Below are 14,667 nucleotides of genomic sequence, written 5' to 3'. Positions count from 1 at the left end.
GTAATTGAAATTAGGAATCATTAGTGAATGATTTGGGAGCTACAAATCTGAGCTCTGGGGATTAGCAGTCCTTAGGGTTTGGGGACAGAAGAACCTAGGAGAGATGAGGAAGAAGACGGTAACCTTAGAAACAAACCAAGCTTGGCATCATTAACTCAAGAAAGTGCTTTAATCTTTACCTGTCCCTGACAAATGCCCTGGCCAAAGTGACCTGGGCAGGGAAGGGTATCTCAGCTCCCAGTTCACTGGCTCCTCCTATGAGATTTCCTCTTGGATTCTTTTTTTTTTTTTTTAAACGACTTTATTTTGCAAAACAAAGATAAATGTAAAGATTTTAAAAATTTTTTGCTTAAAATTATACATTTTTGTCAGTACTGTTTTTTCAGACATTAAAATAAGTTTTACATAAAACCATGTGAATATGTTTTTTAGTCAGTACTTGATTTTTTTCAAGGGCTTGACAGTATGCATTGAAAACCTATTAGTTGCAATAAGCGTAAAGTACATGCAAAACAAAACGCAACATGGAAATAGTCAAAGTCTTCTTGTTTTGTGAATATATGTATATTTTTTGTTTTCTTTATTTCTTGGACTTCATACAGTCTGTGAGTTGTTTCTGGGGGTCCTCTTGGATTCTTAATGAACTCAAATTCTCTTTCACTTCAAGCACTAAGCATTTTCTACAAGAAAGTCATTAAAAGATTCTTACAGAAGTCATCTCTCTCTGTCTCTGTCTCTCTCTCTCTCTCTCTCTCTCTCTCTCTCTCTCTCTCTCTCTCTCTCTGTCTCTGTCTCTCTCTCTCTTTCTCTCTCTCTTTCAGATCCCCAGTGAATCATTAGCCTCTAAAGGAAAACCCTCCATGTTGCCTGTGTGTTTGGGAATGGGTCACATTAGTGTGGATGGGTTAACAGCATGCAACACAGGTAGCCACAGACTTTCTCCCCTCCTTTTTTCAGATAGTTGTATTGGTGGCTCTGCCGAATTTTCATCTGTTTAGATTCTAAGATCCATCATTCAGTTTTGGATGTAAGATCATCCATCTCTGTTTTGCTGCTGAGATTTCACCATAGTGTTCTCTCTCGATGCTCAATCACCAGGAGACAGGATGCTTAAGGACGTAGAGAAACTAGGGGATGTGGTGCTGCCAGAGGCTCTGTAGAGGAGAGCTCTGGGAAACAGTTTCCCTGGAGACCTCAGTAGGAACTGCATCCATCACAAAAATACAGAGTTTGTGATCTGACAGCCAGATAACTCTGTCATAATTCCACATTCAGACCTAGAGTCCTTAGCTGGAGACTTTACATGCCTAAAGGAGATTCTCATGTATTTGACTTAGGCTCTGAGGACATATAGAATAGTATGATCGGTAGATAGTGTCCACAAACTTCAATTCTTTTCAGTAATCCTGTTTAAACTTGTAAAATTTTATTTTTGTTCTTCTTTGACAGTTTCATGCAAATATATGATACATTTTAATCCTCACCTTATCTTACCTGGTCTCTCTCTCTCTCTCTCTCTCTCTCTCTCTCTCTCTCTCTCACACACACACACACACACACACACACACACACACACACACACACACACATACACACACACACACACAGAGAGAGAGAGAGAGAGAGAGAGAGAGAGAGAGAGAGAGAGAGAGAAACTCTTCTCAACAAGCATGTGCCTTGTGCCACCCTAGTTTTGACCAAGATGTGAAAACTATACCTTGGTGATCATTTTCAAAGTCCCTGTAAACTGAAAAGTATGCAACTAATTTGAAAATCCCTAAGGTGATTCTATTCAAGAGTTGTCTTTGCTGTGTGGTTTTCTGCATCTATCTGCTTGTTTTGAAAAGCTCTTAGCTGCCCCGCCCCCACTTCATTTCGAGACATTAAGGAGTTTTATGGGAGTCTTTCTGATGACATGTAGAGGTGAAACTGGAGAAGAAGGGGAACAGGAAGGAGGCTGCTCCTCCTCCCTCTTTTCCTTTCTTACTCAGCTCTTTTTCTCACGCACATACATTTTTCTTCAGATTCACAAAAACCCAACTTCCACTGACACAGCTGTTCTGGCCCAAAAGCTTTTACTCTGTTACTCTTTCAAGGGTTATTCAGAAGCAAAAGAGCCAACTTTTCAAACATAAATAGAGTAAGAAGAAAGGAAACTTTTGTTAAGTATCAGATGAAGCTGTGCATATATATCATTGGCAATCGAGTCTGTGACCTTTGTCCCAGTGATATACTTCTACAAAGACGATCTCAGTTAATTCGGGGCAGACTTTTTTATATTTTATCTTTCCAACATAATGTTTTCTAGATACATGTATGGTTAGTATTGGAATTAATAATGGTTTTGGGCTGGAGAGATGGCTCAGAAGGCAAAAATATTCAGGGATCTTGAAAAGGAACCGAATTTGGTTACCTCCTATGTGGCAGCTCACAACCACCTATAATTCAAGTTCCATGGAAGCTGACACCTCTTTTGGCCCCCATAGACCCTAAAAATGCACACAGTAGGCATACATACATTGAAACTAACATGTTTATTTACATTAAATAAACAAACAAATAAGTAAAATGTATTGATGTTCTTTTTTAAAGTAAAGTTTTTAAAAGAAATTGCATGGTTTGGGTGTAAATATAAACATTTATCAAATTTGCATTTCTAGTATTTCCTCATTCACAAATAAACCACAAAACTCCTGAACATGGCCAGAACTACAAACAGTATTGAATTCTATAGATACTGTATTTTGCTATTTGTGTATACCTATGATAAAGTTTAATTTGTAAATTATGCACAAAAAAGATTAACAATAACGAAGTAAAGCAACTATGGTAGTGTACATTTTTTTAAGTAGTTAAAACTGTGAATTATTTCTCTAGCTTTTCACCTAGTATTTTTGGTCCATGGTTGATCATGACTAGTTGAAACCATGGAAAATTAGTCCTTGACTGAGCTACTGTAGCTCATTAATAAGAAACTCAGCTAATGTGAGAGCCAGATACAAGCTATTACCATTCCAAAGGAATTTATAAGAGCCATATATATGATAGACAGGTACAATAGCTGAGAGCCAGTGAAAGACTGAAACAGAAAAGACACGTTTAATGAGTGTTCCTTTTCCTCTGTCGTTCATTTGAATGCATTTATCCTCTCTCTCTTTCTCTCTCTCTCTCTCTGCCTCTCTTCTCACTGTACTGCCATACCACGAATTCCATACATAAATACATTCCAGAAAAAAAAAAGGGGGGGGAGCCACAGCCCCTATAGACTCATGGCCCAAAATGAACTAAGCTAAATAGATACTTGTAACATGATTCCCTGAAACATCCACTAAGAATTTTGAAATCAGGGTTTGAGACTAACAGCAATGTGAAAATAGCCTTTCTGCAGGCTGGAGAGGTGCTCTTGCTGAGGTCCCCACTCAGCTTACAACAAACAACCTGTAACTCCAGTTCCAGGAATCCAATGCCTTTACAGGTACCAGGCACAAACATACTATTTTTTTTTTTTTTTTTGCTGAAAAATACATCTTTTCTTAAAATGGCACAACTATAAAGTTATTCTAGCATTGATTAATCCTAATGCATTTTTTATTTTTAATTACTCTGTGTGAATGAATGCGTGCACATGTGTGTGTATCTGTGTATGTGTGTGTGAGCATGCTCCGCCCACATGTATAGGTCAGAGGACAGTTTTCTCTCCTCACACCATGAATTCTTGGATTCAGATTTGAGTCTTCAGGCTGGACCAGCTTGCTTAGGGAGCACTTTTACCTCTAAGATTCTTGCTGGCCCAAATAACAGTGAGTTCTGAAATAGGCTTAAGGCTTATGTATAGGAGAGAATCGGAGAGAGAAAGGGAGAGGTGGGAAGGACTGGGACAGCAAAGGGAGGGGGAAGAGAAAGAAGGGGAGGGAGAGGGAGACAAGAAAGAGGTGGTGAAGGGGGGAGAGAGGGAGGGAGGGAGGAAGGGAGAGAGAGCGAGAGCAAGCACAAAAGCAGTGAAGGAAAGGAGGAATTGAATAAACAAGTTACAGAGTATATTCATAAAACCCCAGCCTCACTTTGGCTGGTGTCTATAGTGAGTGATATATGGGTAATCAATCAAGAGCATATTAGTTTTGTTTAGCAGATTATTAATAAAATGGTTGTTTTTACTACTGTAGGGCATGCCTCTAACTTCATAATAGTTGGTAATAAACTAAGCCACTTAGGGATCTTATAAGTGACTGTGATTTTCACTGCTCTCTGTGTCAATAAAAGGACTCTGGTAATAAGCGTAAATCAGAAGCTCTTTGTTAGTGAGAACACTTAAGCTTGCAATAAAAGACCAGACTAAAGCCTACTTCATTCATTTTCCAAGTGGAGTGTATGTGTGTGAGGTGTGTGTGTGTGTGTGTGTGTGTGTGTGTGTGTGTGTGTGTGTGTGATCTTAGAAGTGAAAAATCTAAATGTGGGGATCATAACACCTTGCTGAAGTTCACACCTGTCTCTTAAAGCCTTGGCCGGAGCAGTCAGTCTCCTCCCTCACTGAGCAGTGGACATTAACACAGAGAACTCTTGAAACACCAAGTCAAAGCTCAGTAACAGGGAGCTATTAATATAGTACAGTGTAAAGATTCTGGCTCCACAAGGGCTGTTCAGGATGAGACTTTAGAACATTACCTTTAAACCTCCTCCCGTGCTACCCTCTCTGTGACCTTGCTACCTCCCACTTGTGGCCACAAAACTCAAGACAGTAAATGCAGTGTTGGAAGGTGTAGGACTGTGGAGAAAAGCAGTGCTTCGTGTAACCATTTGTACAATCAGGTTTTTTTTTTTTTTTTTGAAATATAATCTCTTGAATTCAACACGAGGAGAATGTGTTGTATCATACAGTGTGTGCAGGAGAGAAATTAAAAGAACTGCCAAGAGGCAGCACCATTTCAAAATCAAATTGTTTTGAATTGGTCTGAACCTGATGATGTTCCAAAGACAGCAGGTTAGGAGCTACACCAGAGAAGCTGTTTTGCACTTAATAAAACTCTCATTGAGGGTAAAGTAAATGTTTATTTGCCTTTTTCTTATGAAGCAGGGGGTATTTTATTGCTATCTACTCTACCATCCATATAGTCAAAAGTTCTCTGACATCTATATGTGCACATTTGCAGATTTTTATCACTTAGAAATACTACTTTAAAAAAAAATCAGCTCTTGGCTACTGTAGGTTCCCTGGGCTTTTGTAACTTTGGGGATAATATTAGTCAGATTCTGCAAAGACACTAAATGCAAATGCAAAGTCATTCACCCTATAGACAAAGAGAACTGAGGACACAGTTTGTGTGGTGTGTGTGTGTGTGTGTGTGTGTGTGTGTGTGTGTGTGTGTATGTATGTGTGTGTGTGTGTGTGTGTGTGTGTGTGTGTGTGTGGTTTATTTGTATAATATATAGACACACAGAGAGGGGATGGGAGATCAAATAAGTTTGGGAACTGTCTATGAATCTCAGAGTGTTTGGCCTTTCTAGAAAATGTCTGTTCTTAAAGCAGGGATTGAAAGTAGCCTACAGGACAGATCCAGATCATTTCATAAACATCCTGCCCCCCCACCCAGTTTCTGCAGCTAAAGTTTTGTTGGAACATAGCTCCCCTCATCCACTGACTCATTTCTTCCAACAATGGCAAACATGAGTGACTGATGCAGAGCCCACACCACATGCAAACTCTACATGATTTTCCAACTTAACTCTGGACAGGAAAAGCTTGCTGACTGTGTTCTGCTGTCATAGCCACAGGGGTCTATTGTCAGTAGCACAAGCATAGTCCTTACTGTACAGTCCACAGAGCAGTTTCAGTTCTTGTCACCTGTCTTAGTCTAGAACAAAATAAGGCGCTGTGGTTTTTAAGGCAGCATTACTCAGTATTCTGCTGACAAGTGGCTATTATATGCAAAATGACTTAATATGCATCTCCCATTACGCCAGCACCATGGTTGTAAAATCCAGGGCCGAGTCTTTGTCCTGACTGTTATTCCAGGAGACGGACAAATTTGTGTGGATGTGCAATAAGAGAACTGAAGTGATTTTGACACCAGATTTCAGTTTTATATTTCAAAAGAATTCATGCAGGTGGCATTATTTAAAGGAGGAAGATGTTGAAATCTTTTGGGAATACTATTTGTCCCTGTGTCTCTACATCAGATGACAAAGAAAGAAAAAACAAGGGGGTATGATATATTGGGGTGAAAGCTTCTTGGGGTTCATGCTGAGTGGTCATTACATCCATGTTTACCCTTCTGATGGGTGTTCTAGTGACCTTTGCACTCTTCCAAGAACACGGGAGTTAGTCTCTTTTGGAAGGATCTTTTTTACCAGGCCTCCAAATAGTGTGTGTGTGCTTTGGGTAGGACTATCCTCCAAGGCAGAATGACCTCAACCTCAGGGAGAATCTTTGTTGTGTCTTCAAAGGATTGGTTTGCTGCTAGTGTCAGTATCCCTGAACTGTGAACCTCTGTGCTTGCTGAGATTTCATGCCCTACGTTTACACCAAGGTCTTCATTTTCTGCCAAAGTCATGTTTAAGAAGCCAGGATCGCCTGCCTCTTCAGCGTGCCTCCCTATGAGAAAGCACAAATATCATGGTGTATGTGGGTTGGGGGAGGGGGTCTCTCCAAATTATACTAACTTTTGAGAAAACGTTAATGGCTCCCTCTGGGTATTTCCCGAGGACCTTTCAAGGCCACTGAAGTTGCAGCCTTGGCTGATTAATGAGGAGCAAAAGCTTTTTGGGAATTCGGATATTTTCATGCATTCTAGAGAAAGTCAAGAAAAAGCAAAGGTCTTACTAGTGTAGCTCCGTTCCAAGGGTGGGGGTGGAGGCCGGGAAACAAACGGGCATGGCTGCAGAGCTTCTGTTTACTGTAGCATGCCTGTGGCTTTCCATCTGAGTGTAGCTTTCTATGTGATATAAAAAGACACGGAGCTCAGACTGATTCAAAGAATGTGTGAGGGAAAAGGCAGCACCATTCTTGGAAACTTAAAAAAAAAAAAATCCCTTTTATGCATAAAAATAAATCCTGGGAAGTGTACTAAACACAGGCAAGAAGTTGCAGACATGAACTCCGAACTAAAAGAAAACTCTTCCCAGATATCTCCAAGGGCTTGTTCTTGTTGTCGTTTTTAGTATCAGTGTTGGTCCGCTGGCAGAAGAGCCAGCATCCTGCAAGAGCCACAAGTGCTGGGATTTAGAGCGAGGACGAGACCCCCCAATGTCCCGCTGCCTCTAGGGGTGCAGAGCAGTGAGCAAGCAGGTGGTCTGTGGCTGGAATGTCTTACAGCTGGGAGTTCACATGACACTCTGGAAACACGCACTCCACAATCAGTGGCCAATGAGCTCATGGATTGAAGTGAAGCCGCGAGCCCAGCACCGGGTGGAGGATCTCGATCTGGTACAGCTCTGGGCGCCAGAGTCAGGTGCGATGTGGTCCTTCACAGCGCCCATGGCTTCCCGCCTGGGGCTTCTCATCCTGTCCTCTTCTTTGCTCACCAACTGCAGGTTCATCCCAGAAGCTTGGTCTGCCTGCACTGTCACCTGTGGTGTGGGAACCCAGGTGCGAATAATAAGGTGCCAGGTGCTCCTGCCTTTCTCTCAGTCTGTGGCTGACCTGCCCGTGGATGAATGTGAAGGGCCCAAGCCAGCATCGCAACGTGCCTGTTACGCGGGACCTTGCAATGGGGAAACTCCTGAATTTAATCCAAATAATGGAGATAGACTCTTGGGTGGCCTGCAGGACCTGGACGAGCTGTATGACTGGGAATATGAGGGCTTCACCAAGTGCTCTGAGTCATGCGGAGGAGGTAAGGAGGGGCGCCTAGATCGGAGCCCGTCATCTTCCCGGCTTCTTCTGTCTCTGCATGCAACTCTGTCAGGTAACTGTGAAGAAAGGAGAGGCAGCCATTGCAAATAGAATGAAACCCTGGTGGAATTCTTTCGCCCCGAGAGGCTCTCACAGGCTCAGCCCTGAGCGGCCAGCACAGCTGATGACCTGGCTTGCAGCTGTCATTCCAAGGCCTTGCTCTCAAAGTTCAGTTTTCATTTATCTGCCCCTTTTCTGTGGTGCTTTTGGAGCGAAGGGAAACCCCATTGCTGCACATTCTACTGTTCTCAAGCACACAATAGAGTCCCTAAGATTGATTCAGCTTGTTTCCAACTAAAGGAGGTGTTTAAAGCCAACAAGCACCGTGCATAATAGGATTGACAACGGGGAGAAAGAGGGAGGGGGAGGGTGAAAAGAGAGGGAGGGGAGAGAGAGGGAGAGGGAGGGGGAAGAGATGGAGGGGAAAAAGAAAGGGAGGGGAGGGGAAAGGGAAAGAGAGGGAGGGGGAGAAGGAGATCGAGGACTTTATTCAACCCTCACAGCCATAATGATAGCGCTGGGCCCTAGCCAAGGCTTCTGTTTTCTGTCCTCACTCAGTCTATCCTACTGTACCTTGGCTCATACAGAATCCCCGACGGTTTCTCATTATGAATATTATTTAGTGGCAAATGTTTACATATATTTTCACCTCATTCCCATGGGTGTATTCCGTGATGCTCTAGAAATCACTTCAGTAATGTTGACATTAATGTATTAATGATGACCAGTAACTGCAGAGGTTAATGGAGTAGTGAATGATTTTGATGTATATGTTAAAGGAAGATTACAACTAAGCTAGTTAATCCCTTCAGTGGTTCTTGACGGAGGCCTTGGAGTGTGTGTAGTTGCATTAATCTGTATGGACACGTATAGAGAAACCAGGAGGTGATGTCAGGAGTCTTCCTGAATTACTTCTCCACCATGTATTTGAGACTGTCTCTCCCAGAACCAGGAGCAGGCTGTTTCAGCTAGACTGGCTGGCCAGCAGGTTCCCTGGGACCCACTGTCTCTGCACCCCAGTGTTGGGAAAACTGCCACATGCTGCCAAGCTCAGCCTTCTAGTGTGTGTTTCGGATCTGAACTCGGATGCTCATGATTACACTGGGTCACCTGCCCTGCCCTCCAGTGATTCTTTAGAATGTTATGAAATGGAGTGTGCCAGGAAAAATCAATTCATTCCATGCCTCCCCATTGTCAGAAAATACATCATTAGACTGATATCGAAACTATTGAGCGCATCAGTCCCAAGAGAGGTTTTGACAGGTGACAGAGTGCAGATCGGTTCTCCACTAAAATATTAGTGAGTGTTGAGGTTCCACATGCCCAGCAAAGCTTTTACTTAACCAGTGTGTGGGGGGTGGTAAGGTGGGGGGTAGTCACATAGTTTCCCCAAACTGTTTTCAAAAGCATGACATTTGGGAAACTCTTTTAAAAGCATCTTTTGTTCTGGTTGAGAATGTAAAACTAAATGTGCCCACATTGTCCATTCACATGGGGTTGAAGGGGGGAATGACTTCTACTTTCAAAGAATGTACTTTCCTCCAGCAGCTCTTTTCAAACATTTAATACTTCTGACCTCAGGGTTCTTGTTTGTTTGCACATCTTCCAATTTCAAGGCCTGGAATCGTTGGAGTGTTTTAATGGAGAGCCCTGGTATTTTAAAATCGAAATTCTTCCAAATGACTGTAGGAGAGAGCTTCCTGGAAGCCAGCTAATGTGCTCTATTTACTTGGTGTGCTTCCCTGTCTGAGGGTGTCCTCTCTTTCATGTCTAATGAGGGAGATGTGTCAAATAAACTCTGCGCATCTCTGAGCTCCTATAGGAGCCGAGACGTCAGGGGAAAGTCTGGATGGAGTTGGTAGTTGCTGTTGCTTCTTTTATTTTGTGCTTTGTTTTTAGGACAGGGTATCAGTCTCTAGCCCAGGCTGGCCTTGAACTTGTGTGAACTCAACCCTAGCCTCCTGTTTGCTAGTATCACAAGCATGCAGCGCAATAACTAACTGCTTTGTCAAATAATGGAATGACCAATGGTTGTTTTTATCTCCAAATTCCATGATCACCTGAATTGAATGTTTTATATACACATATATATGTGTGTGTGTGTGTGTGTACATATATATATATGTATGTGTATGCCCTGAATATATCTTATGATGTATATATATATATATATATATTATATATTATATATATTTAAATATATATATGAGAAACCATGATGTGTTTCAAGAGACATTTGTTTTTGAATCTAGATAACATACACTGTGATTTCTTGGTTATGAAATTTTGAGAAGGTGGAATTAGATGCAGTAGCACATAGAGACAGCCCGGTACCTTTGTCTTTAAGAATCTCAGCCTTCTACTGACCAACCAGGAGTTTAAAATTAAATTTTGAGGGTATATGTGGAAAAGATTAATTTCAAGAATATTCAGTAGAAACTGATTGAAAAGTAAGATTTAGATGTTCTATATACAACTGATCTCTACCTATAGGAAATGAAAGGTTTTATATGACATAGATTATTCTTCATTTATACCCAAAAGAGGACAAAGTTCCTAAAATGTCTTGGGTTTTTAACTCTCAACAACTGAGTACAATGTGCCAAGGTAATATATTTACACCTAAAATGTTAGGGTTGAAAATTCCAAAGTGGTGAAGATAGGCTTGGGTTATGTGTTCCATATGATACCCATATGCACTAACAAACCATTTCACTATATGCAACATGTATATTTTCAAATCACCGTTGGGCAGTGACATTTTATTGTATTATCAACTTTGATCTTCCACCAAAATAAAACTCTCAAGATGACATATATTTTTAGTCACTCTTGCTGAAGCCAACTTAAAATGTACAATATTAACACAGAGATTTTAAATCAGTTGGAGTTCTAGAGCCAGCCAGGCTAATTTTATTGTTTCTACAATCTGAAGAGATGAAGTTGGATGAAGCAAAGGTAATGTGTCACCTAGCAGAAGTCGTAACCAGAGGAACTAGGTGAGTGCTCTCAATCTGAGGCCGGTGGCTGAGGCTCACAGAGCCGTCATCAAATATCAACCAACAATCATACAATTCTGGGAGATGTAAACACAGAAAAGCTCACCTGCTCGAAGATGAAAGTCCCGAGACCTATGAATGGTATGCTACCATCTCCTAAGCACTGCACTGTCGTTTTCTATGAGTGGTCCCGAAAGGCCATTCTGAATCTAAGCAGCACTGAGGTATTAACTTTCTAGATGTCAAAGCAACTTGGAAGTCTAACTTAGGAAAAAACAGACAATTGGCTTCAGCAGACTTTAGGGTGACATCTTGGACTGGCTGCTACTTTTCCTTCTCACCCCTTTCTTCTCCTTTTGTCAGAAGGGGAGAACCCTCCTGTTGGAATACACTGTGTTTGAACACAGGTGCTCCATTACTTTTGCAATATTGGTTTCAGGGGACCCTTGAGACTACTCAGTGGGTAAGAGTGCTTGTTATGCAAACGTGAGGACCTGAGTTCAGATCCCACCAGCACATGGAAGCTTGTCTGTAATCTCAGAACTGTGGGTGAGGGGACAGGATTGCTTAGGCTTACTGACTGACAGCCCAGCTACAGACTATGTGAGACATTCCCGTCTCAAAGAAAAGGGGAGAGAATAACAGAGCAGAGCAGCCAGCATCCTCATCTGGGATCTGCATATGTACAAGCAAACCTAAGTGTACATATCACGCATATACACCACACTCTCGCACATATACAAACATACATGATCTGTATGGATCAGGGACTGTTAGTCCTTCTCCAAGGAGCAGGAACTTAGAAGCTACAGTACTACATCTTTGCCTTCCTCCCAGTGCCAGGAATACTGGACACACAGAGCCCTTTCCCATTCTTTCCACGCTACCCACTTCAGGGCACCAGCTCCCTCTGTGGTCCTATCCTCCAGGTATCCCGTCCCTCCCCTTTCAGTCTGTTTCCCTCTGCCCGCCCATTAGTTAATCATTGATGTGTTCATCCTAGAAAAATGGACTATGTTGATCACAGGGTTGGCCCATGTGCTTCTGCTTGGGTTCTCCCACCTAAGAACTGTCCAAGCAACTGACCCTATGGCAAAAGAGACTTAATACCCAGTGTTGCAGAGCATCGCACTTTGTTTCCTGTTTCCTCCATTTAAAACTCAGTAACCCTAGAGTGCTTCTTGATCTCAGCCTGTGCTTACCCCATAGGTGCTTTTGATCTGCCGTGATTAATCCTCTGAAGAAGTAATAGTTGGGTTTTTGAAATCCAAGGGAGATTGTAGGGTTGTGGGGTCTCACGTCTGCTCTGCCACAGGGCATGGTGGCTCCGGGAGGCAGGATGAGGGGAAGTGTTAAGGAGCTTACCCACAGTCCTCAGGCAGGTGTGCGCTCTAGGGGTGGGGAAGTGCAGTCTGAGGTGCAGGGTAGCCAGAGCTGGCTCAGGGGTCCCCAGGCCTGCGACAAGGGCCAGGAACATCTGGTTCACAGGCTCTCGGGGATCCAGGCAGTGCTGGAAGCCCCAGAAGAGCTGCGAACTAAGTGGGGGCCTTCAGGCTGGTTCTAGCCTGGGTTGGGGGGTGGAAGGGTTGGGGGGGTTGACAGCAGCAGGCGGGCTTGGCTTGGAGGGCGGAGAGCTTGGCTTGGAAGCTGTGGCTAGGAGCACAGAAGAGGCCTTCAACGGGAAATTAGACCATAGCTCTGTAGGTGAAGGCCTTCTTCACGGCTCCCCACGGTGGATTCTGATGAAAAGAGACGGTCTATGGTTTTAAGACATTTATTGTTGTTTCGGAAAGTGGATATGTAGAACCATACCCCACTTTGCAGGGAGGAGTGTCTGGGAAGGAAAGTTTATTTGCTAAGCCTCCAGGCCTTTAGGTACCTCATTAAAACGGAGATCTGTCTTGAGCCTACATGACCTGTAGGGGCTTGGGGCATTGCCCGTATGTGACTGGTAACCACATATCTATGGAGGGCTGTGGCTAGTGACAGGGGCCTGGTGCCCGGGAATCAGGCAAAGCACCTACCATCTGGGTTTCTAGCCTTAGTTCAACCAGAAACCAGGCTGCCTTTCATGGCCCTGCAGGAGATTACTGATGTCCTGCGGAAGGTACCTTTTGGACCCCATTCCTTGCCATATTAGGAGGGCTTATGTTCTATAAACAGAGAGTTCTCCAAGTAGAAACAAGTTCCGGCTCTCACACACCTAAAGCAGGTACTTTCATGTAAGGCACATGACAAGATCTCTGGTCACTTACTGCTTCAGAGTTCTTTCTTGGAGATCACCCCAATTTCATTACGCTTTCTAGAGCCAGAATAAAGCCTAAATATGTTTTCTAGACTCTCTAAAATGCTATCAGGTAGACAAGTTAGTAGAAAGTGTCTTATACATTATCAAGTTAGCATGCAAGTATTAGATTTCATCATGGCATCCTTACACACGCCATTCCCCTGGGCTCTCAGTTGCTTCCTTTCCCTCACCATCTTTTCCTCATCTCGTGTCTTCCAGCCAGTTCCCTTTCTTCCTTCATAGTCCCCTTTCTGTTTGTTTTCATATGTGTAACCAATTACCCTACTTCCCATCACTCTGAAAATCTATTCCTCCCCTTCTTCAATTTGTAACATATAAATATGTAGATTCCCATATCTAGATACACACATGCATATATACACATACACATGCAAGAGAGAGCAAAAGAGAGAATCCACATGTGTGAGAAAATACATGACATTTGCCTTTTGGATATTGGCTTATTTCATTTAACCTAATGATTTCTGGTTAAATCTGTTTTCCCACAAATGCAATGATTTTATTTTATTTTTTATGGCTGTCTAAAATTCTGCTGTGTTCATGGAACACATTTTCTTAGCTGTTTGTTGATTAATGTCTAACCTCGTCCCACTTCCTGGCTGTTGTGAATAGGGCAGCTATAAACACAATATGCAAGTATCTCAGTGGTGTGCCTGATTACAGCCTCTGGTTACACACCCAAGAATGGCATAGCTAGGTGATACTTTTGTTTTCGGTGTTTGAGGAACTTCCATACCACTTTCCATAGTGGCTACACAGTTTTGATTCCCAACAGAATTGAAAGAAGGTTCTTCTTCCTTCTTCATATGTTCATCAGCATTCATTGCCATTTGCTTTTGATGAGAGATATTCTGACTGGCGTGAAATAGAATATTAAAGTGTTCTAATTTACATTTCTGATGGCTAAGGATATTTAACATTGTTCAGGTATGTATTAGCACCTCTCCTCCTTTTTCCTTCCTTTCTACTTTCTTTCTCCTTCCTTCCTCATTCCTCTTCTTCCTCATCTTCCTTCTCTTTTCTCATCGGTCTTCTCATCCTTTTTAGTTGTATGTGGTGTGTGTGGATATGTGAGGATACTTGTATGTTGTGTGTGCCATGATGCACATAAGTACTGTGGTGTGTGTGTGTGTGTGTGTGTGTGTGTGTGTGTGTATGGATGTCAAAAAATGAGTTTGGGAGTAGTTTTTACCTTCCATCTTGTTTCTACCGCTTTGCCCTGCAATGCAATTGTGTTGCAGGCATTCAGTAATTCCCCTCTCCCTCTCCCACCTCAGTATAGGAACACTGGAACTGCAGATGCATGCTGCAGGGACCTGAACTTGAGTCATCAGACCGACATGGCAAGAACTGAGCTATAAGCACTGAACTGTCTCTCCAGCCATGTTTCTTTACTGAGAACTGCCTATTCGGCTCATTGGCTTATGTGTTGATAGCAGTTTGGTTGTGTGTGTGTTTAACTTTTGCAATTC

The 14,667-nt window shown here is 42.6% G+C and overlaps 1 protein-coding gene across 2 annotated transcripts in view; it reads left to right on the top strand.

The window, feature by feature from the left end:
* Positions 1-14,667, top strand: part of ADAMTSL1 (ADAMTS like 1) — a gene marked incomplete at its 5' end in the record, with an annotated part of 379,578 nt that overhangs the window by 211,945 nt on the left and 152,966 nt on the right. For both annotated transcript variants that reach the window (XM_080921555.1, XM_080921554.1), the window contains one exon: positions 7,528-7,829. In XM_080921555.1, coding sequence (XP_080777681.1) covers positions 7,528-7,829 — 302 coding nt within the window. The remainder of the gene's footprint in view (positions 1-7,527; positions 7,830-14,667) is intronic.

This window comes from Micromys minutus (genome assembly GCF_963924665.1).
Source record: "Micromys minutus genome assembly, chromosome: 9".
Lineage (NCBI taxonomy): Eukaryota > Metazoa > Chordata > Mammalia > Rodentia > Muridae > Micromys > Micromys minutus.
Note: the sequence above shows the minus strand (reverse complement) of the source record. Positions and strands in the feature narration are given on the sequence as shown.